A 23,409-nucleotide genomic window follows, 5' to 3' on the forward strand; every position below is an offset into this window, starting at 1 on the left:
ATATTCCTTCGAATGATAAGACTGCAATGTCAGGCATAAGATACTGATATTCCACGCTAACCTTTAGTTAATACGAAGACAAATAGATGATTGGGGCATTGACAAGCATTTTAGATATTGAACAATTTTGTTAAAACGGTCTTCTCACATCAGGCAATGGTTCTATTTTTTGACACATACATAGATTTATTAAATGGATTATAAATAGCCTCACAAATGTCTCAACAGGAAGTGGTAAAGTGGGCCTGGGGCCTGGTGACCTTGGTACGGGAGCGCCTTGACTGATTAAACCCTTGAAAGGTTACTGAAACTGCACAAAAGTAGACCAGACAAACTCGTGATTCCTCAGCTGAACATTCTTGGATGACCGGTGAGTTGAATGGAGGTGGTAGGGTATTCTATACCATTTAAAAGAAGGGAGGAGATATTCCATTTGCGAGCATACCACTAGCAAACGCCAACGCATATGACGAAAAGCAATGTATATTCATACAGATGAAACATTTCCAAAGGAATTATACTTTGGGGAACCTGAACTTTGAAGTCTGGTAGAAATAAAACCCATTGAGGAACGATACAATGACATTCATCTTGTGTATGCAGCATCATTTCACGTGACCACCACTCGCAAACACAATGCATGGAAAGCACGTGCACAACGTGGGAGCCTCCTACACGTGCATGGGGTGTAATTATGAATCTTGACGTTTTTCAGGCAAGTCGAAAAATCACTATAGACCATTTTTTTCCGATAATTTTCTTGCATCTGTGCATGGTCAGGGCTTTCAGGATCAAATCACACACTACCGACTGAAAATTGTAAACCTGAAATTTTCATGTCATCCTCCAATCCCCCAGGTGGATAACTGAACGAACAGTTTTTCTTTGAATGAAATCCATGTGGTGATGCACTCTCAAAACATCCATTATTATTGTATCAACATTGATTCAGTTCCATCTATCTCCCAGTTTCGACAATCGTACATTGAAAATACAGTTCCCCTACTTTTTTGTCGAAGAGTATAGTATAAATTGTCACAATTTCCCTCAATGTCGCTTCATCATCCGTTTGATCCTTGGCTTCATGATTTGCATGTAATCAATCTTGTAAATGCCCTACTTTTTTAATGGTATACCTCATCGACACTCACGGCGTCAGATTTCCTCCCCAATTCTTTTCACCATCTGTGCTTCCCAACATGATTGCTCGAGGATGTTAAAGAGCATGTATTGAAGGGACGGTGAACGTTGCTGTAAAATTATCACTGAATTTTTTACACAATAATCACACAATACATGACTGGTATAATTTAAATACTAGCCATAGTGGCTATTTAATCATAGAGAAACCGTTGAAGGTTTATTGCGCCTCGTTGAAGCTGGCTGTTCACTCTTGGTCATGACGTCAATAAGATGTCCACCGACAAAGTGCACGTCCAGCACAAGCATTACACCCAGATTATGCCTATTCTATATTGTTTCCTATCTGAACATATTTAATTCCGCCGCTCAGGATTAATGTGCCACGACATGTTAAAGTAGGTAAAATACTAAATGTGAAGATATTGCTAAATGTGGTATAATTTTATAGTCTATGCTAGCCAAATAATTATGTAATACAAATAGCAAGTAACCACGGCATGTTTGACAATTGGTGCTCCCTTGTGGCACCGTCTGTAAATATAGTAATATGTCTATAAAAGTTCTCTTAAAAGTATACTGTTTACATTTATTGCAAAATATCTGTTATTTTTAATAAAAATATTTCAGCATTGGGCAATATGTAGGATTTGACACTGTTACGGTGACATTAATTGAAATTTCAAAAATAAAAATGTTACCAGGGAGTATGAACATTATCTTCAATCAAACCAGCATACCCGAAATTAAATTTGTTAACGGGAGAAAACTCTTGCCCAGGTTTACCTCAGGATGGCCAAAATGTGTGGCCAAAATATCATTAAGTATGATTAGAAGCCAGATGAATCGAAATAACATAAATACGCGCACCTAGCGTCACATCCCGTCATATACGGTTCACCCCGGTATCAAACCTCTGTAATAAAAATACACGCTTGCTCATGCACACTGAAGCAAAAAATAGAACTTCATTCAACTTCTTTGCTCATAAACATACGTGTAAAAATGTTTCTCAAAGAATGGGAAGCGATCTTCACCAATTTAACTTAAAGACTATTACTAAGAAATTCAAATTTAAAAATGAAGAGTCATAAAATAAGTTAGATCTACACAATCAGTAAATAGTATGTTATAAATGTTGCTTAACGTTTTATTGTCCTTTTTCAGGATATAATGTCACGTTCTGCCAGAACAGATTTCCTGTCCGTATACTGCCCTGGATATAATGCCAAACTGGATATAATGTCATGTTTTGCCTGAACAGATTTCCTATCCGTATACTACCCTGGATATAATGCCAAACTGGATATAATGTCATGTTTTGCCTGAACAGATTTCCTGTCCGTATACTACCCTGGATATAATGCCAAACTGGATATAATGTCATCTAGTCCCATTCCATGAACAAAATGTCATTTGAACCTGGCTTTAATGCCAAGTGCACTGGCTGTATGTAGCATGCATACCTTAATTGTTTAATGGGCGTGACTCAAATTAATTGACTCAACTTATGCTTTAATGGGTATAATGCCATATTTTCTCCCGAACAAACGGTAGCATTTTAACCAAGGTATACTGTGCGACTGGCCTGAGACATCTGAAGAGAAGAGTCATGCCAGAATGTGCATGTGTATGCAGCTTCCTGTCTGTCTTTATCGATTGTCATAGCTCATAGAATAGGAAAGTACACCCTACCTCATAGTAACTATTTGCTGATTGGCTTGTAAACAGGTCAGTCCCAGCCATTATCACTAAGCGAAGCTCGCCGTGGTCTTTAACAACCCACATTACATACTGACTGGGTTTCTTTAACGGTTTTGGGTCGAGATGTGTGCTTAATGTGGAAGGCAACACGAACATTTCGATCGTTTCATACCACATTGAAGGACAATGTAATTAAAAAAGTTACGTATAGGTAGGTAAATATAGCCCCGCGTAATTAGGGGTTAACGCAAAAGGGATACGTACAAGTATATTGTGACTAATGGTTAATGTGACAAGTGTCGGTAAATATAGGAAAGTGTGATAAGGGGTTAACGCTTCAAATGTAGGTAAATATAGCAAAACTGTTCTTAGGGTCTTAACGTGACAAGAGTAGATAAATATTGGGAAACGGTGTTGGTGTTAATGGTGTTAGGGTTTAACGTGACAGGGATAGGTACCTATACATGTATAGTGTGATTAAAGGTTAACGTGACAAGTGTAGGTAAATATAGGAAAGAGTGATAACGGGTTAGAGTGAGAAGTTTACGATAGTATAAGGCAGTGTGAAGGGGGGTTAAAGTAACGGGGGTTGATATATATCTAGTGTCATTAAGGGTTAACATGACAGGTGTAGGGAAAGTGTGATGAGGGGTTACCGTAACAGGGATAGATACAAATCTAGTGTCATTAAGGGCTTACGTGACAGGGACAATTACATATATAGTGTGATTAAGGGTTAACGTGACAAGTGTAGGTACATATAGGAAAGTGTGATGATGGTTAACGTAACAGGGATAGATACATATATAGTGTGATTAAGGGTTAACGTTACAAGTGTAGGTAAATATAGGAAAATGTGATGATGGTTTACGTAACAGGGATAGATACATTTATAGTGTGATTAAGGGTTAACGTTACAAATGTAGGTAAATATAGGAAAGTGTGACGAGGGGTTGACGTAACATGGGCAGATACATATATAGTATGACTACGGGTGAATGCGACAAGTGTAGGTAAATATAGGAAAGTGTGACGAGGGGTTAACGTAACAGGGGCTGATACATATAATGTGTGACTAAGGGTTAACGGAACGGGGTTGTATGACAACGTATTGATTCTCTCAAGATAAAAATAACACTTAACACCAGTGAACGTACGTTTCAGCCACCGAGACGTCTGCCTTGCCATAGTCAACACTACTGAATTCTTATTGACAGCTATGTTATTGAAACTTTGTAACGTCTCGACGAGCTGTGGAGTGAATGGCGCCTCATGACGGTCGTCAGGCGGATCGCATTGCAACATAACAGCAGCTGCAGAGGCAACAACAACACAACACCAACATAGCAACATCACCGTGTATAATGTAATGAATCATCTCATATTTTTGTTAGGTCACATGGGTTTGTTTTGTTTTCTGTAAACATGATTACCAAGTCAATAATATAAACATGACTGTTTTGAACAGATTTCGGAATATCAGAGTAGAAAACTTGTTATGATATCTGATGTTCCTCAGCCTTAGCAACACCTACAGGAACATCATCCACAGTCATGTCCCAGATCCTAGAAAGCTGAAATCAGATGTCCTCCTTGACAACTTGAGAGAAATAGTCAAAGCTGATCACAGACCAGTACCAAGTATCTACCAGGAGGAAGTTGACATAGAAAAAATTGCATATTTTAGGAAAATTAATGATGTACATATGAGTGTTATAGTCAGTCTGAAATATCTGTCCAGTTGTCTAATATATGCCTCCTATAATTATATATATAACCCAACAATGGTGGGTGCTTGTGATATTTTGTATAATTGGATAGTTTGTAATATTGCATGTTTTCAACATGGTGATAGCGCTAATGTTGCCTAATGGTTGCATTTCATAATACTACTGATGAGGTTGTTGATGAGATTTACGACGATGATAATATACCATTCAAAAGGTAGGAGATACTGAATTTACAAGATTGATAAAATGCAAATGATCAAGCCAGGGAGGAAACAGATGATGAAGAGAAATTCAGTGGAAATGTGACAGTTTATTGTATTCCTTTGGAAATCTTTAATCTTTATACATATATATTGCTTTTTCTCACACGCATTGTCATTGGCTATTGGTATTTTACAAAAATGGAACACCCTAAACATTTGTGAATGGCTCAATATACGTCAACCTCACCGACAGGGAAACAATAGTATAGTAACGCCGAACAGTATCCCGGGGGAAAACCAAGTGAGATTGGTCCCCCAAATAATTGACACGTGAGGATCTGGGTTAGAATTGGTTTTCAGCAATCGTATGCTTGTCGTAAGAGGCGATTAACGGCCAGCCTTGTTTAATTTAGTTGACACGTCATTAGTGAGGATCGGTGTTCATGATGCTCATCACCGGCCTACAACGTCTTTAAGTGACATTTAGATACGGGTATGCGTATTAAGTGACATTTAGATACGGGTATGCGGATTAAGTGACACTTAGATACGGGTATGCGGAAGATGAACACTTTTTATGGATAGACAACATTCTTCTTGCAATTGTTTCGTTTCGTTGTTGATGCTAACACCATCTACAACATACTCGACAGTGCTGTAGCTATCATAATATTGATAGCTCTCTGTTTTCATGTTCACTTGTAATCAGTGTGATCACGAATGGGAAAGGTTCAACGAAGGCATTTCAGCAAAATCACAAGCTGGACTTTAGAAACGGGGAATCAAAACCGGGGTTTCGATTTGATGAACGGACGAAACTATTTGTTACAAAACACATAAGGGCTTGTATTGTTGAAAACAATACGTCCTAGATCCAACACTCGATGACCATTTACACATATAATAACTGTGTTTATATAACAGTATATAAACCATGTAAGTATGGAAACCATATAAACCACTCAAACTGTACGTGCTTTCCCACAAAAATCATCATCTCTCTCTCACTGCAAAATAGTGTCCAAATTTTTGCTCTCAAGTAGGGCTAGTCATGCCTGAAATTTACTAGTCCAAGAAATGATTTACTAGCCCGAAATTTAAATGTGTAAAATGCGCAATAAAAAACAAAAAAGTGAAATACCACAGAAACCAAATGACCCCAAGAAAATTCACAAATCAGTCGGGCCAGTGACAGTGGAGATTTACTGGTCCGATCTGATTTTTGCTAGCCACGGGCAAACGGATCAGTTTCTATTTCGCACACTATCTTCAGCATATCTACTGCCCCTCAAGGGATTCAGTCTCCGTGTGTATGTTGGACGGTTGCACGGTTTCCGTCTTATAGGGTCCAGATTCACGGCCAGGCGAGCTTAACTTGCACACACGTTTCTTGTGGAAACTAATCACGTGGTTTTAGGACTGGGAGCTGACTGTGTCTGGCTGGATTATGTTACACCATGACTTAGGGACGTGCATCGTTGATTTTGTCATTGTCATCTTCCGTCTTCGGCAATGCGTTATTACTGTAATGTTTAAGGACACTGTCACTTTATCGATGCGCGTGCATTTGCGCGTTGGCGTGCGAGTACAGTATTTTGATGCCTGGCAACTGTTGTTACGTAGCAGTATAGACAAAGCGGTCTTGCTGATTGATTATCAAATGATGTTTCTATTTTCATGCCTGCAAGCCTGTTCGGTTGCAAAGATAAAAATCACATTTTTAATTTAACTAATTCCCGATGGCGTTGCGTATATGCAGTGCATGCATGGTTTACGCTCAGAAATGTATGTATAGTATCTTCTGACACCATGAACAAACAGGCCAGCCTCAAGGTTGAATAATAAATCCATCGCGGAGTCTATTACGGTACCGTGTGATCCCTCTGCACCTGACCGACTTCGGCAGTTGTCGTAAACAACTTCTAGACTTGCGCGGTTTCCTATCGCCGCTAAACCAAGTCTCGTGGGCCCTTTGCTGCTGCGCCTCTCAGTGCAGATAAGAGTTCGATCGCTGTTCTTTTCGAGTTCAACGGCTATTGTTGAAGCGTTTCTTAAAATCACAGACATCTGATAAACATGTTTCTGTGTTCGTGCACAATGCAATCCTGCCTTAGTCTGGCAGATGTTTCTTTTATTGATTTTTATTGTGTTAATATTTGTAAAATACATTGACGGAACAAAATCAATGTCGATGTGCAGAGCCTGTGTGGAAATGTGAACCCGATATGAAATACGCAAGCAAGTAACAAGCGTATGTGCATGTTTGTTTCTACCTAATATCTAAGTGAGTGTGTGGGTTTAACACTGAACAGGTATCTAGGTATGTTGTGCTGTGTCGGTTTAGTGTGCGAGGAAAGGCATGAGAGTTAGTGCTGACAAATCTGGAAACATTAGTGGCGAGACCGTACATTTCTGGCGTACCAACGCAGTGTTTATACTTAACCCTGAAAAGCTGCAACCCCAGGGACCCCGGTGCCCGTTTCACAAGCTCTCGTAAGCCTCATACGTCGTATCTTTTCGCGTACATTGGTACCTCCTATGTTAGAGTATAAGAGGTAGGGATGCTAAGAGGAAACTTATGAGATCTTAAGCTTACGAGAGCTTTGTGAAACAGACCCAGAATCATAAAACGTCGTGGGTCCTGATCAAAATGTGTAGGCATTACAGTTAAGCTACAACATAAGTAATTTCCAGCAATAAATAAAAAAATATAAAAAAAAGAAAAAAGAAAAAAGGCGACAACTAACAAAATGAATTAATCTCTAATGAATGACTAGTCCATCCTCGATATCTCCAGGGTGTACGTTCCGACAAGTCTCCGCTATACCCTGGATGCATCTACGATCATTTTATTACCTCCCTTGGTTGGCTTCTTACCCAATCAGGTGTCTTGGCTGGGAAGTTGAGCTTACCACTCACACCTCACTTTCGCCTTTTTAAATTATTTAATCGATTAATCTTGGCAACACACATCATACAGAGGAACAGACTTTAGTTCTACGCCACACTCAGCAATATTCCAGCTATATGGCGTCGGTCCGTAAATAATCGAATGTGGACCAGACAATCCAGTGATCAACTGCATGGGCATCGATCTCCGCAACTGGGAACCGATGACATATGTCCTGACCACCCGAGATTTATGGGAACGTAGGCCTACATCCCGGAAATATCGAGGATATGGCTAGTCTTTATTTACAACAAAATCAACATCCATGTCAAGTTCCAAGTCTTCTGAAATGTCTGAATCAGGACGGGGCGCTGTTCCGTTGATCTTGGTAAAAGGCACGGCGACCAATCGGGAAACATCACTGGGGGATGATAAGTGTCTAATACACAAGGAGTGTTGTGGGACAGTAGGTCAAGTCCTAGCTAGTGCAGGCTATTAGGGATTCAAACCTTCTGTCATACTTTAAAGTGTATTGCAGATGAAAGCAGAGCACATGTATGGGGGATACATGATGTATGCTGATGGCGTTAGTCTCCCCAAACCCCCCTCCTTAAGAAATCGTTAAATCAAAGCAGCATCGGGACTACCGTTTTGGGCACCTTTTGTGTTTGTTGTCCATATTCATTACAAGCAACACACAGGTTAACGAGGTTTTTCTTCTTTAAACAGTTTTATCATGGCACGCACGTTACTGATTTTTGTGCCATCTAAAACATTTTATATAGCACTAGGATGGGGTCTAGTACACCTGTTTTTTTTCTAACACTGTTCCTAAGCGATACAAGTCCCTTTGATTTTTGCGATATAGGATAACCTGAAGAGACACAGGTACAAGAAACTGGACAACACAACTATGATTTTTTGCGATATAGGATAACCTGAAGAGACACAGGTACAAGAAACTGGACAACACAATCGGGGTGCTGGCTTGATCCAAGCCATTGCAGATCCTGCATTGGAGCTAACGGACGGCGACAGATGGGATGTTAATGTCCCTTGTGGTGTTTGCTTTAACACTGTTTTGAATAGTATGCCAGTGGCCGGGTTAATGTCGGAGGACACCCGAAAGTGATACAGGTCTCAGTTTTATATTTCATATTCGTAATACACACAGAGTACATGGTGCTGACAAACCTGGAAAACATAGTCATGGCGAACTCTTCATAGTCAGCCGGAACTGGAATCCACGGCCATACGTCACGTGGTTCGGACCTCACGAATATGTTTTATGTTGTTTACATGTTCGGGTGATTTCAAGCTGTCGCTTCTTTGTGCGGGGAAGAAGATCCGGGATCGTACATAACATAAAGTGACACCTACAGTCATAATACTGCGTTCATGAATGATAGAAGGGACCCGTGAAGGTCCGGGGTGGAATATGCCTTCAGAAACCCATGCTTGGGATAACAGGCGACTATGTTTGTCGTAAGAGGCTGCTAACGAGATGGGATGATCAGGCTCACTGACTTGGATGACACGTCATCGGTTCACAATTGCGCAGATCGATGACCATGTTGTTGATCACTAGATTGTATGGTCCAGACTCGATTATTTACAGACTGCCGACATATAACTGGAATATTGCTGAGTGCGGCACCAAACTAAACTCACTCACTCACTTCTGTGTGAGTGTAGATGTAAAGGTGATAGTGTAGATGAAGGTGAAGGTGTGTATGTAGGTGAAGGTATAGGTGTAGATGTAGGTGAAGATGTATATGCAGGTTCAGGTGTAGATGGAGGTGTAGATGTAGGTGAAGATGTATATGCAGGTTCAGGTGTAGATGGAGGTGTAGATGTAGGTGAAGATGTATATGCAGGTTCAGGTGTAGATGGAGGTGTAGATGTAGGTGAAGATGTATATGCAGGTTCAGGTGTAGATGGAGGTGTAGATGTAGGTGAAGATGTATATGCAGGTTCAGGTGTAGATGGAGGTGTAGATGTAGGTGAAGATGTATATGCAGGTTCAGGTGTAGATGGAGGTGTAGATGTAGGTGAAGATGTATATGCAGGTTCAGGTGTAGATGGAGATGTAGGTGAAGATGAAGTTTTAGGACTTGGTACTGTAGGATGTCAGTGCATTGCATCAATATATTGGAGGATTATAACGTGAGTGTGTGATTAAGTGAATGAGGTTTTGGAAATATTCAAGCAATCTCAAGTCGGGGAACACCGGAAATGGGTTAATACATTGTACCCATGTTGGGGATAGAACCCGGTTCTGTGGCGTGACGAGCGAACATTTTCATCACTAACCTTCCCTTCATCAAGAGGAGATCTAGCACTGTGGTAGTGAACACGTAACAACTGTGTAACCAACTGTGACTAATTATTTTGTTAACTGAACGCAAACTGGCGACAAGAAAATACAAGTATATAATCAAAGGGTATATACTGAACGGGTGGAGTAAATGAGTGAGTTTAGTTTTACACCGCTCTCAGCAATATTCCAGCTGTATAACGGTGGTCTTTAAACAATCGAGTCTGGACCAGGCAATCCAGTGATCAACAACATGAGCATCGATCTGCGCTGTTGGGAACCGATGACATGTGTCAACCAAGTCAGCGAGCCTGACCACCCGATCCCGTTAGTCGCCTCTTACGACAAGCATAGTCGCCATTTATGGCAAGAATGGGCTGCTGAAGGCCTATTCTACCCCAGACAATACATTATAAACATAATAGTTTTCATTTCCTTCTACTGGTAACATTCAGCCAACGCGGTACAAGACATACAGTTGTCGATGGTTCCGGCGTCTTGGGCTGTGCCATTGCACCCACTCAAGGGTCAAGGTCACCCCGACCTCTGCGTGAACACAGCACACCATGGACTTTGATACGGACGCGAGAACGCTTGTCTATCTGATTTAGAAGAGACCGGAATTGATTGGCTGCTGCCGTGTTTAACAGATGGGCTTATTGCCTTATTTGTTACATGACTTGACATAATGCAGGGATCGTGTCACGAGCCGTTTGAAAATAATGGTATAAAATTGTTTCATTTCAAGTTTCAGTGTCAAATAACGTGTTTTCTCGGACGAATTGTGATGTAAATTACATATTAAAGTTCCTTGCAACTGTGCAGTAACTGTTAAGAACGACGACATAAAACAGGTTTTAACAAGTTTTGAAACGGCCCCTTTTTAATTATCAGCTAATTCATTCGACAACAATGTAAACTATACTTGTTTATCAATACTTGGCATTCCAGTCGAGATTCAAAACAGGATCGTACACAACTACTGGACGGAATGATTTCAATGCATGGGTGGTGCTCACGATATGGATCGCGGAACGCTTGTCACACAAGGTGGTTTTCTGATAAATATCTCACATGTTGCTGGGAAAATTCGTATGCTGTGGAATGCTCAGAGATCAAATGTACTAATTCATACCCTGGCATTTCCAGTACATAGAACCTCATGTTCTCTACCTTTTCCTTGGAGACCCATGAAGATCCGGGTTAGACTTGATTTTCAACACTTGCTTGTCGTAAAAGGCGACTAACGGGGTCTTGTGGTCAGGCTCGCTGGCTTGTTGACACATGTCATCGTATCCTATTTACACGCATCGGTGTTCATGCTGTTGATCACCGGATTGACTCGATTATTTACGGACAACCGCCATAAAGCTGGAATATTGCAGAGTACGGCGTTAAATAACCATTCGTCGGCGTAAAACTAAACTCACTCACTCACTTTCTCTTGGGCATGCCAGAAACCTCTGAATGTTTACGGCCTGCATTACTTCGGGTTTTCCTCCAACACCCAACAGACACACCGAGATATAACTGGAATACCGCTCAGAGCGATAAACCAACTCACTCACTGATGTATGTTACTGAATGACATGCAAGCATATCACTTAATTATTTTTTTCGTTGCGTGTCTTAACGTCATGTGCTAGACAACAAGTGGGCTCTACATATTTCGTGTGACATTATTAGTTATTGACATACGTACACTGCCTCCCACTCTCACGCAACATTTTCAGTTCCACAGCAAATCTATCTTGCATGAAAACAAAACTCTCTTAAAACGGGCACCTGTGATGAAGCTAACAAATTGAACTTGAGAAATAGCTGCAAAGTCTTTCGAGCATTAGTGATCTACGTCTGTCTCAAGGTCACAACAACAACAATAAAATGATTAGGATAACCAAACTAGCCAATTAATAACAGTTTCAGCAAAACTGAATTTGCTTTAGCTGTTTGGCTGGTTTTTTTCACGCCGTACTCAGCAGTATTTCAACAATATGGCGGCGATCTGTAAATAATCGAATATGGAGTAGACAATCCAGTGGTCAGTGGCATGAGCATCGATCTACGATACTGGGATACAATGACACATGTCGCCCATGTCCGCGAGCCTGACCACCGTATCCCGTTAGTCGCCCTGTTACTACAGACATGAGTAGCTGAAGATCAATTCTTAACCCAATCTTCACAGATCTTATTAGCCTGTCGTACAGACCTGAAGTATAAATATCCAAGAAAGCCCACGTAAGTCTAGAAAATGTGGCAAGTCTAGATTTCCATAGCTTCAGGGTCTGTACCAGTCTGCTGAATTCATAGCCAGTATAAGGCTAGTAATTATCAGTTGATCTCTAGCTGTCACTGGTGTTTAGTATAAATTCATGGGGAGGTTCCCCCACAGCTCCCCTATGGCTCCATACTTGGCTAAGACCTCTTGCCCTGTCCTCTCACCGCGAGGCAACATGTGTCGGGTTTCATCCAAGATTCCTGATCTTCCTTCCTGGAATACTGACTTCCTGAGCAAGTCCCTCGACTCACGATGTCTTCGGTAGACTAACAACTACTCTCTGAAATGAACTGTGGCAGGTCTAGATTTCCTTAGCTTCTAAAAATGAAGAAAGTCTCAGGGTTCCATTTCATTATATTATTACTTTTTCACGATGAACGTTTTTTCAGTAAAATATGTTCATTTCATGAGACTAGCTGTTAGTCTAAGGTCTTATATACTTTTGTAAATGATACTATACATTTACTTATGAAAAAACCTCTATGACTAAATTACTGTCAATGATGTTTTACCACGTACATTTGCCTCGGATCCGACAACTACAAACATTCACTTTCACATACAGCAATGCAACCTTGTATTGCATGATATAGAGGTTATTACACGATAGTGTTTGTCATACAACTGCTTAACACCGAGAGCGTGCCCTGAATGATTGCCTTTATGGAGGCCGTCAGCATCTGGACACACCCACACTTCTTGATGAATTACATACGACGGACACCAACATGGACTAACGCTTAGGCCCTGAGTATGACACAAATGCGCAACGGACTTTGGGGAGGTTTCAACAGGACCAGAATGTTCCAACCACCAAAACTCCCACTGATATTCGAGCTGTGTGTGGGTTGTTGGCGTTATTGTGAAGAATTCAAACAAAAAACAATTCCTACGCATACTGTCCGACATACAAACCCTGTAAGACACATATACAAAACGGGTCGTGTAGGTCTATGACGGGACAATTGACAATTCTTTATTTCTACAGTCCCTGATCATGAAAGTACCAGTGCCCCTTTCTGTTTAACGTAGAGATGTTTTTTTTTCTGTAAAATATGTTCACCTTAGAGACTACAGACAGGGCACTACCACTGGCTTGAGCCCGTGAACTAGTTCAGCCTATGAGTATCGACCATGAGTACGAATGGTGATGTCTGCCATGTATATGTAGCTGACATAGGCGATGGCGACCAAAGCCGCGATTGGTTGTGTTGCACTATGGTATGCCGTGACTCCGGTCACTTGTTACGTCGTTACTGAAATGACGCCAACGACGCAGCTGCCAGACACAATGGCGTCGTGCCTTTCCATCCTTAAAAGTCTTTATGTAACTGTCATGTTGATGACCAACAACTTTGTGACGCCATTTCAACCAGTACAACCGATTACACTCAGTTCCATATCTTACTGTTGTTTTTTCGTCAACGCTGTGCTTGTTAACTTAAATGTGACCTCTGTGACGACGGCCTCTTTATAAACGAGTCTGGCCAGACAAACCCAGCAACACCGCCTCCCGTCGTCGGGTTATAAACCTCACAACCAATCACGGTAGCAAGTCTAATTCAAGTCTAATTTTAAGTCTACCCTTCCTTTGATATTACGACAAGTATGAGTTGCTGGGGTCTGTTTCAACCTTAAACCAGCGAAACTCTAACAGGTTGTAGATGATCCCTGCTTAAACTCAGTTTGTTTCGAACAGTTCTGATAAAACCTGTTGGTAAACTCCCGAAACTCGGTGTCTGAATTCATTCCAGAAATCTCACAGCATGTGCACTTTTCTACCACGACATTACTCAAATTCACGTCAGTCAATTTCCTTTGATAATTTGCTGAACACGTAATCATACTAATCGATTAGGAACTCGCACACATGCGAGGTGCTTGCTGTTTGTGAGTCATGTATTGTGCTGTTTCTCGATGACTAGAGTTAGTATAACACGTACCCTCACCCCAAAACAAACAAACCAACCAAAACAAACAATACAAAACACATTAACAAAATCAAAATACCCCCAAAATAACCAACACAGCAAAACAACAAAACAAAGGGGATAAAATCATACTGACATGTTTTCGCGAACTGGTGCAGGGTATAGTAAAATGTTACAGATGTATTTTCGCATTAGGCTGGTTAAAGGTCGTCAGGGAAATGTCCCGTCTTTGGTTACATAACGTAATGGGAGTATATTTGAGTATTCCATAGTAAATATTAGGTTTTTCGAGCATAATCGATTTTTTTTTCATATAATATATGTTTGTAGGAATACTTATTGGTGTCGATGCATGCACTCACACATTGGCCAACCCGTGAAATATTTGTACCGTTACTAGGTTCTGATTTCCTTATTGGTGATGCCTTTTCAAAGATCTACGTAGACACATATTCGTAGTTGATACCATTTGGGACAATCGCATTATGATTGTAAAAAATATCACACTCATGTACACATTTTCATGAATGTGTTTTCCAAACTGGTTCCTTATACGTTACGTTTTAAGATATACAACCAAATATATAATATCCATTATATATGAATTTCATGCGTATCCGAGCGAAAGCGGTTGAAGGGAGGTAATTCTCAAAACCGGAAGTGGATTACAGTTCTTGCACCTTTCAACACGTGGGTCCCGCAAATAACTGTTTACATCTCTCGCTGTCGAACGATGAAGCGTACTCATGAAACTGATGATTTTCAGTCTGATGTAAGACACCAAGCCGACATACTGGTCATATTAACACTTATCAGTAAAGTTGTTATTGCTTGTAGCCTTGAGCATAATATGAAAGACAGGTGTTGGAATACATACTATACATAGATTATGATAGAATTTCTTATTTACAATTTTTGCAGTGTTTATGTCGACAAAACGAATGCAGAAAGTTTTGTTCATGTTAAAATGCAGAATATATTAGAGCAAGAAATTTATGTGGAAAACAAATTCATGATATATAAACATATTAATGTTAACATCTGGTGTGCGTATAACAATATCCAAAGACTCTTAGCAATAGTGGACCATGTAGCAGCCCCAGCAATGCTTGTCTGCTAACTGAAGGCTAGTAATGTAATTGTAGTCTTTTATGAAGTGACAGGATAATAATCATAAAGAAGAGAATCACCACACTGCTTAATCTTAGGAAATATGATCCAAATTCTTATGCAGTATTGCTTCCTTTTACACAGGCGTCAGATGATGAAGTAGTTAGTGATGATTTTGAGGGAGATGATGATGAGGATGTTGAAGATGATGGAGATGAGGATGAGGATGATGATTCTGAGGATGAAGCTCAAGATGGACCGCCAGCTAAAGCTGCTAAACTGGATAAAAAGTTATACAAGCCTCCAACAGCTAATGAGCTGAACACACTGAAGGAAGCAGAGAGCCTGTTTCAGTCCAACCTGTTCAAACTGCAGGTGAGGAAGTTCATCATAGAATGGTTTTAGTGCATAATGATTGGGTGGCACAGTAGGTCCAGCTGTCTGAGGATCTGTAAGGCAACTAACTGGATCAGATAGTCAGGCTTGCTGCCTTGGTTGACACATGTTATCATATATTAGAGGCATAGATCAATGCTCATGCTATGATACACGATGTCATTAAGGAAGTGGTCAAATTCAACATATGTCATATTTGGGATGTTTGGGATGCTCATGCTGTTTACCACTTGAATGTCTGGTCTAATATTGTTTATAGACAGCTGGAATATTGCATGTCATAAAATAAAACTCACTCATGCAGTAGTGACAGATTCTAATGTGAATTCTATCTAAATGCAGCAATGCTTTATGTTTCAAGATTACAGAGTTGTTGACAGAAGTGACTTTGAGAGAAAAGCGCCATCGCCAGATGGAGACTGCAGTGGAGAAACTGAAAGAGGTGTTGATGTCTCTACCCAGTGGAAGCAAATTTGAGGTAGCTATGGTAACACTTGCTTGTCAGTTAATGGAAATAAAACTTCAGTGAGTAGCTCAAAAGTGCTTCCTCAACGTCATCAAATTTAGCAGTACGCATTCTCTTACGAGAAGGTGAAAAGCTTGACTGAACAAATGCCTCTTTGATTTTATCAGCATTATTAATCCATGTAGAAAGTGTATTTCAGGGTATGCCAAATTCAGTTGCAATTTCTGCTTTGGATTTTCCACCCGACTCCACAGCTATGACAGCCTCGTATTTTGTCTCTGTTGTTTTCACAGATAATTTTCGCTTTTTGGGTGTAACATGCGATCCAGTTATCCCGCCGGGCTGATCGGGTCCTTCGCTGAATCGCTCTGCCATGTTACTAACCGTACTGGTTAAAAAATTCATCCTACACCTTAAATACTAAACTAAAAACAAAACATCAATTTAGATAATCCAACTCCGTTTTCCTCACTTCTCATTTTGTATTTTCAAGGAAATCACATGACCGCTAACATAGACTGTCACATGACAACAACATGCGCCATTGTTTGTTTAGAGATATCCTGTCGGTCCGTGATCAACGTGTCATTGGTAACAACTTAATTATGGTTAATTGTTTGAGTAAAGTTCAGTTGGTAAGTGTGCTGACAATGTGTGTATAGATGCGTAGTTAAACATGTCACTTGATTGCTGAATCTGTTAATCGTTACTTTTGATCTTTAGGTAGCACATTTATGAGGATGACTTCCGATTGCGCGACTGAAGTTTTCAGTTGCAACAACCAGCTTTGACAGTTCGAGACAAAGGGGTAAATTTGTACATGTTAGAGCCTTTGGGGACCCTAAAATGAGTTCGACACAACCGGGAATTCGACACATCTAGTTCGACACATCAGGGTAAAAATAATGATAAATATTAGGAAATCGGCAGGGACCGAGATGTCAGTTCGACACATCCGAGAATTCGTCTCAACCGAGTTCGAGACAATGGGGTTCGACTGTATTTAAAAATAAAGATTATTATTTTTACATTGTAGTGCAGAAATTCTTTGTGAATGTGTGAAAGTTTCTTTTATCATTCAAGTCGTTGGCTATTTTGGGCTTCTGCTTTTGACAGGGGTTCATGCAGTTTATGATGCATAAAGATTCGGGTTAGAATAGGTCTTCAGCAACCCAGTATGCTTGTTGAGTTGTGGGATTGGGTGGCCAGTCTCGGCGACTTAGCTGACACATGTCATCGATTCCCATTTGTGCACATTGATGCTCATGCTGTTTATCATCAGTTTGTCTGGTCCATTGTCAATTATTTACAGACTGCTGCCATATAGCTGGAATATTGCTGAGGGCAGCTTAAAACTAAATTATCTCACGCACTCACACACGCAAACTAAAGAAGTTTTGTGTAATTTTATAATTTGGTTTTGAAGATATAGAAGTGTTTTTCATTAGAACTAGAATTTCTTCTTGTTATGTACAGGAGGAGGGAGAGGAATAAGCACTAAACGTGCCTCAACTTATGGGCTTATTCTTCAGATAGATCTGCGACTCAGCTTGTCGTAAGAGGCGACTAACAGGACCGGGTGGTCAGACTCGCTGACTTGGTTGACACATGTCATCGGTTCCCAATTGCGCAGATCGATGCTCTTGGTGTTGATCACTGGATTGTCTGGTCCAGACTCGATTATTTACAGGCCGCCGCCATATAGCTGGAATATTGCTGAGTGCGGCGTAAAACTCAACTCACTCACTCACTCAGATAGATCTCATGCTAAACCTATTAACCGTTGAAAGTTATTTGTTATATCCATATAAACCCATATAAACCATTGCAAGCAGTGGTTCCACATTCCTCCCATCTGTAACAATTTTGGGGAAAAAGTTGCCAGTGACATTGTTGTTGCTTTGAATAAACATGACTATCTGAGATTATTGAAATAATGAATATTGAAATAATTTTCTTCCCCATAATATAATTCATCCAGAAGTTAGTACAAGGTAGGCTCGTGGTGAGAGTGTTTGCTTGTCAGACTGAAGGTCTGGGTTTGTTCTCCATAATGGTTCAATGTATGAAGCCCATTTTTGTGTTTCCTGCCATGAGAATCTGGAAAGTTGGTGAAAGTGGTGTAAAACCATTCTTCCTGTATCATGGGTTCCCTGTATTAGTCTGTATTGTATCACTTTAGAGTTCCATTGTTCACAAGCTGCTTCTGATATGAAGCAACTGTCATACCTCTATATCTTCCATGCAGATCAGTGACCAGAAATGGTTGAAAAAGTCCAAGGTAAAAGTCCCCATCAAACAGGTTCCCAAAATAACCAAAGGACACTTCAACTTCTTAGCTCCATGCAGTGTGAAATGTGTGGGGAGCTTTGCCCTTGGCACCTGCATCAAGCCCAGTGTTCATGTTGATGTATTAGCAGAAATGCCAAAGGTGAGACTCTCAGGTTTAGAGCCTAATATAGTATATATACTGTAATGCAGCTACACATATCACTTGACAAATAAAAAGAAAAGCATTGAAATGACATAAAATATAAGATTTGCTTGTGTGTTTTTTCAATCTCACTCTAAGATATGTTAGTAGCTTTAGGGTGAACTAAAGGGTTCTAAGCCATGGATAAAAGATTCTATAAGGTGAAATGAATTTTGCTCAGTGACTTGAGTTTTGGTGTATGTACATCTATACTGGACAAAACAAGTTAGGGATGTTAGTGTTTTTGTTATTGATATTTCATCAGTGTGTCAATGAATAAATAGATGATCATTCATAATTTTGAAATTTCCATACATTCCTTACTTTTTTTGCCTGGTATATGATGTTATGTTATGTTCACAAGGTGAGAGAGTAATGTAGATCCAGACTTATCATTCGACCCACACTCTAATGCTTATATCATCTTACAACAGTTAAAGTGTTAACAAGACTGTGAGGAACAAGACAATACTCAGTAAGATTCAGTTCCATGTTACTGTAAAGTTCTGTTGAAAGCCTGGCGTCCTTATAAAGATGTGACCCGCATAAGGTATGGGAGTATACAGAGCACACACTTTAGTGAAGCGTTCCGTAATATATTTTGTAGGAATGTCTCCAAGCCAAGGACTTTCTAAACCAGCGGTACTTGCGGAAACGAGCCCTCTACTTGGCAGCCATTGCCACTCATTTACAGACGAATCAACTTATTCAAGACCTGAAGTATAGCTATCACCATGGCAACCACCTCAAACCCATTCTGATCATTCACGTCAAAGGTATCTGGTTCCTTGTGGTAATTACGGTCAGTCTGACGTAGATTTGTTTGTCTTTCAACTCTGGTGTTTAGTTTGCTTTTCTTTGGTTAAGAGAATGTGGTGAGGTAAACCTCAAAATAGTGTTTGTCTCTCAGGTCTGAGATATCAAGATCTAGTCTCCATACCCGTTAAAAAAGTACCATTGCCTGATGCTCATGTCAAGTGGAATTCTACGGTCGGTCAAGTAAATAGCCACATTATACTTTACTGTGAATTTTTTGACGTACGTAATTTGATTATGAAGTAAAAATGCAGTTGTTACCAAATTGGTATGTGTGGTCAAGTGACATTAACATTTGGTCAAGTGGATTTCAAACGTTTACAGGACCTGTGTCCAGTGGTGTTTCAAAAAGAATTTTCAATCCCTGCAAGTATATTACTGTGTTTGTTAGCTGCGTGTTTTCCCCATATCTCTGTCCTCTGCCTGTAGAACAATCCATTCTTATTGTAGGTGGCGACTAACCGGATAGGATGGTCACTTGTTTGACACGTCATCGGACCCGTGAAGGTCCCGGGGTAGAATAGGCCTTCAGCAACCCATGCTTGCCATAAAAGGTGACTGTGCTTGTCGTAAGAGGCGACTAATGGGATCGGGTGGTCAGATTAGCTGACTTGGTTGACACATGTCATCGGTTCCCAATTGCGCAGATCGATGCTCATGTTGTTGATCACTGGATTGTCTGGTCCAGACTCGATTATTTACAGACCGTCGCCATATAGCTGGAATATTGCTAAGTGCGACGTAAAACTAAACTCACTCACACTCACTCACTGACACGTCATCGTAATCAAAATACAAAGTTGTTGCCCTTCATGCTGATCACTGGATTCTTTGGTTCATACTTGATCATTTACAGACAGCCGCAACATAGCTGGGGCTAAATAATAAAGAAACAGACAAAACCTGATGATTTACCCCAGTCGTGTTTCCATACACTGAGTCTGACTTTGTTTCTTACATGATTTTCTAATATTTTCCTGTCACAATGGTCACAGGTGATAGTGGGAAGCCTGTACAAGTACATCTACACATTAGTTTGCCATCTGGTGCCTTCAAACCGAGCCGTTTCAGCATCAGCCAGAGCAATGTGAGAAAGGCGTGGTTCCAGCAGACGGAGCAGGAGGAGGCGGAGACTGAAGGTGATGCAGAACGTGGAGAAGCATGTTGAACTTTTTTGTCACAATATGTCTTTAGGACTTCTGTATGACCTCCTTATGTTATCACACCATGGGTGGACTATTTCCAAATGACTCATATTTATATTTGTTATTGAGGAATCGAACTTGGGGTTTCAGTGTGACAGTCGAATGCTTTGACCTCTCGTCGACCCCATTACCGCTGAGGTGTGTTGAATGTTTCTGACCTGAACGGTTTCATTTAGAGTATCTCCTTTTACATCACGTTATTTACACAGATGTTTTACCCACTGGACCAAATGGCATCTGTTTCTGTATGTATATGGCTGTGTTTTCTCCTGCACTGACGTTATATATTTACACTCTGTAGGCAGTGACTTGGCAGCAACTCCTGTGTACAACACCACTGTTCTTCAGGATATGATGTATGAAACACACACGGAGTGTCTTCAACATGCCCAGGATGACACACTCGGCGTGAGAGAAGGTATCATGCTGCTCAAAGTATGGCTGAGACAGAGAGAACTGGACAAGGTGTGTACAGCAACTTGGGCTCATTTTAACTGATGCTATTGTGTTATGTGTACCTTCATCTCAAAGCCTTTACATGCTGAAGGGGATTACAGGTAGAGTAGGTTACCAGCAGCCTAGGTTGATGTTATTGATCACTGATCGTGATGGGCTTCTGTCATGAGGAAATTACATTTACCGGTATGTTTTTTATAACTCATTCACTTCACTGTACTTAGTGACCACATTGGGATCCTGTTTGGTTTGTCAGAACATGCAGACGTCTAGAAATTGTCTCTGAATCTCCTTTCTCGAATCTGGCATAATGTCGGAATCAGAATTCAGTGTTTTTCCAATATGAATCCATACAAGTAGGTAAGATTGAAGTCAGGTAGAATAAAAGCCAGAAATAATGCTGTTGTCAGATTGTTTTTTTTGTCCAGTGTTTGTACAAATCACGCTTCGTGTATTTCTCTAGCCACTACAAGACATCTACACTTGATATTTCACATTTCATGACACCGTTGACATTTTATCCCTGACCAAGTTTAACCTCATTTGTCAGGTAAAGTGTATCTGACAATAACTTTAGACTTACTTTGTTTCCAGGGCTACGGATGTTTTAGTGGTTTCATCATGGCAATGTACGTGGCACACCTCCTGGACTGCCGCAAGTTGCACCGGATGATGAGCAGCTACCAGGTGATGAGGAACACCCTCGTCAGTCTCGGTATGTCCTATCTTTGTATTGTGTTAGACCATCCTCATTAGTCTTGGTATGTCCTATAGCTGTATTGTGTAAGAGCATCCTCATTAATCTCGGTATGCCCAAAGCTGTATTGTGTTAGAGCATCCTCATTAGTCTTTGTACGTCCTATAGTTGTATTGTTAGAGCATCCTCATTAGACTCGGTATGACCTATAGCTGTATTGTGCTAGAGCATCCTCATTAGTCTCGGTATGACCTATAGCTGTATTGTTAGAGCATCCTCATTAGTCTTTGTACGTCCTATAGTTGTATTGTTAGAGCATCCTCATTAGTCTTTGTACGTCCTATAGTTGTATTGTTAGAGCATCCTCATTAGTCTCGGTATGAGCTATAGCTGTATTGTAAGAGCATCCTCATTAGTCTCGGTAAGTCCTATAGTTGTATTGTTAGAGCATCCTCATTAGTCTCGGTATGACCTATAGCTGTATTGTTAGAGCATCCTCATTAGTCTCGGTTTGACCTATAGCTCTATTGTTAGAGCATCCTCATTAGTCTCGGTAAGACCTATAGTTGTATTGTTAGAGCATCCTCATTGGTCTCGGTATGACCTATAGCTGTATTGTTAGAGCATCCTCATTAGTCTCGGTATGACCTATAGCTGTATTGTTAGAGCATCCTCATTAGACTCAGTATGACCTATAGCTGTATTGTTAGAGCATCCTCATTAGTCTCGGTAAGTCCTATAGCTGTATTGTTAGAGCATCCTCATTAGTCTCGGTAAGTCCTGTAGTTGTATTGTTAGAGCATCCTCATTAGTCTCGGTAAGTCCTATAGTTGTATTGTTAGAGCATCCTCATTAGTCTCGGTAAGTCCTATAGTTGTATTGTTAGAGCATCCTCATTAGTCTAGGTAAGTCCTATAGTTGTATTGTTAGAGCATCCTCATTAGTCTCGGTATGACCTATAGCTGTATTGTTAGAGCATCCTCATTAGACTCGGTATGACATATAGCTGTATTGTTAGAGCATCCTCATTAGTCTCGGTAAGTCCTATAGTTGTATTGTTAGAGCATCCTCATTAGTCTCGGTATGACCTATAGCTGTATTGATAGAGCATCCTCATTAGACTCGGTATGTCCTGTACAATTCAATGTTAAAGCACCTTCATACTCTAGTCCATGTAAAACATGTTTAGGATTCCTGTTGTCGTGTTGACATTGACACAGACTGAGGGATTGCACCACAGTACCCATGTGGTGAATTGATCCCGGGTCTTCAGTGTGGACATTCTATTATACTGCCTCACTACCCTGATTACATGGGAAGATACATGTCCAGTGTAGGTGTCTTTGTTTGCATGACATGGATGCTGACACTGACTACGCTGGTTTCAGCCACCACAGACTGGGTGACCAGCCCTCCGTCTATGTGTAGAGATGAGTCAGACCCACAGCGCCCATCCTTGCCGACCTTCCAGGAACATAGTGACATCGTCTTTGTAGACCCCAGTGGCTACCTCAACCTCTGCTGCAACCTCACACATGCTGTCTACAGAAGGGTGAGCACTAATGATGATTTAGAGATACTTGTATTAACATTG

At 40.6% G+C, this 23,409-nt stretch overlaps 2 protein-coding genes across 2 annotated transcripts in view; one reads left to right on the plus strand and one right to left on the minus strand.

Annotated features, from left to right (window-relative positions):
* LOC137277762 (F-box/WD repeat-containing protein 5-like) overlaps positions 1–23,409 on the minus strand; it is a 424,418-nt gene that overhangs the window by 300,405 nt on the left and 100,604 nt on the right. The window lies entirely within an intron of this gene.
* LOC137277759 (nucleolar protein 6-like) overlaps positions 14,861–23,409 on the plus strand; it is a 32,813-nt gene continuing 24,264 nt past the window's right edge. The window contains exons 1-9 of the mRNA XM_067809676.1: positions 14,861–14,968; positions 15,451–15,681; positions 16,064–16,180; positions 18,417–18,599; positions 19,249–19,417; positions 20,453–20,596; positions 20,964–21,127; positions 21,713–21,833; positions 23,204–23,367. Coding sequence (XP_067665777.1) covers positions 14,930–14,968; positions 15,451–15,681; positions 16,064–16,180; positions 18,417–18,599; positions 19,249–19,417; positions 20,453–20,596; positions 20,964–21,127; positions 21,713–21,833; positions 23,204–23,367 — 1,332 coding nt within the window. The 5' untranslated portion in view covers positions 14,861–14,929. The remainder of the gene's footprint in view (positions 14,969–15,450; positions 15,682–16,063; positions 16,181–18,416; positions 18,600–19,248; positions 19,418–20,452; positions 20,597–20,963; positions 21,128–21,712; positions 21,834–23,203; positions 23,368–23,409) is intronic.

This window comes from Haliotis asinina, chromosome 3, assembly GCF_037392515.1.
Source record: "Haliotis asinina isolate JCU_RB_2024 chromosome 3, JCU_Hal_asi_v2, whole genome shotgun sequence".
Taxonomy (NCBI): domain Eukaryota; kingdom Metazoa; phylum Mollusca; class Gastropoda; order Lepetellida; family Haliotidae; genus Haliotis; species Haliotis asinina.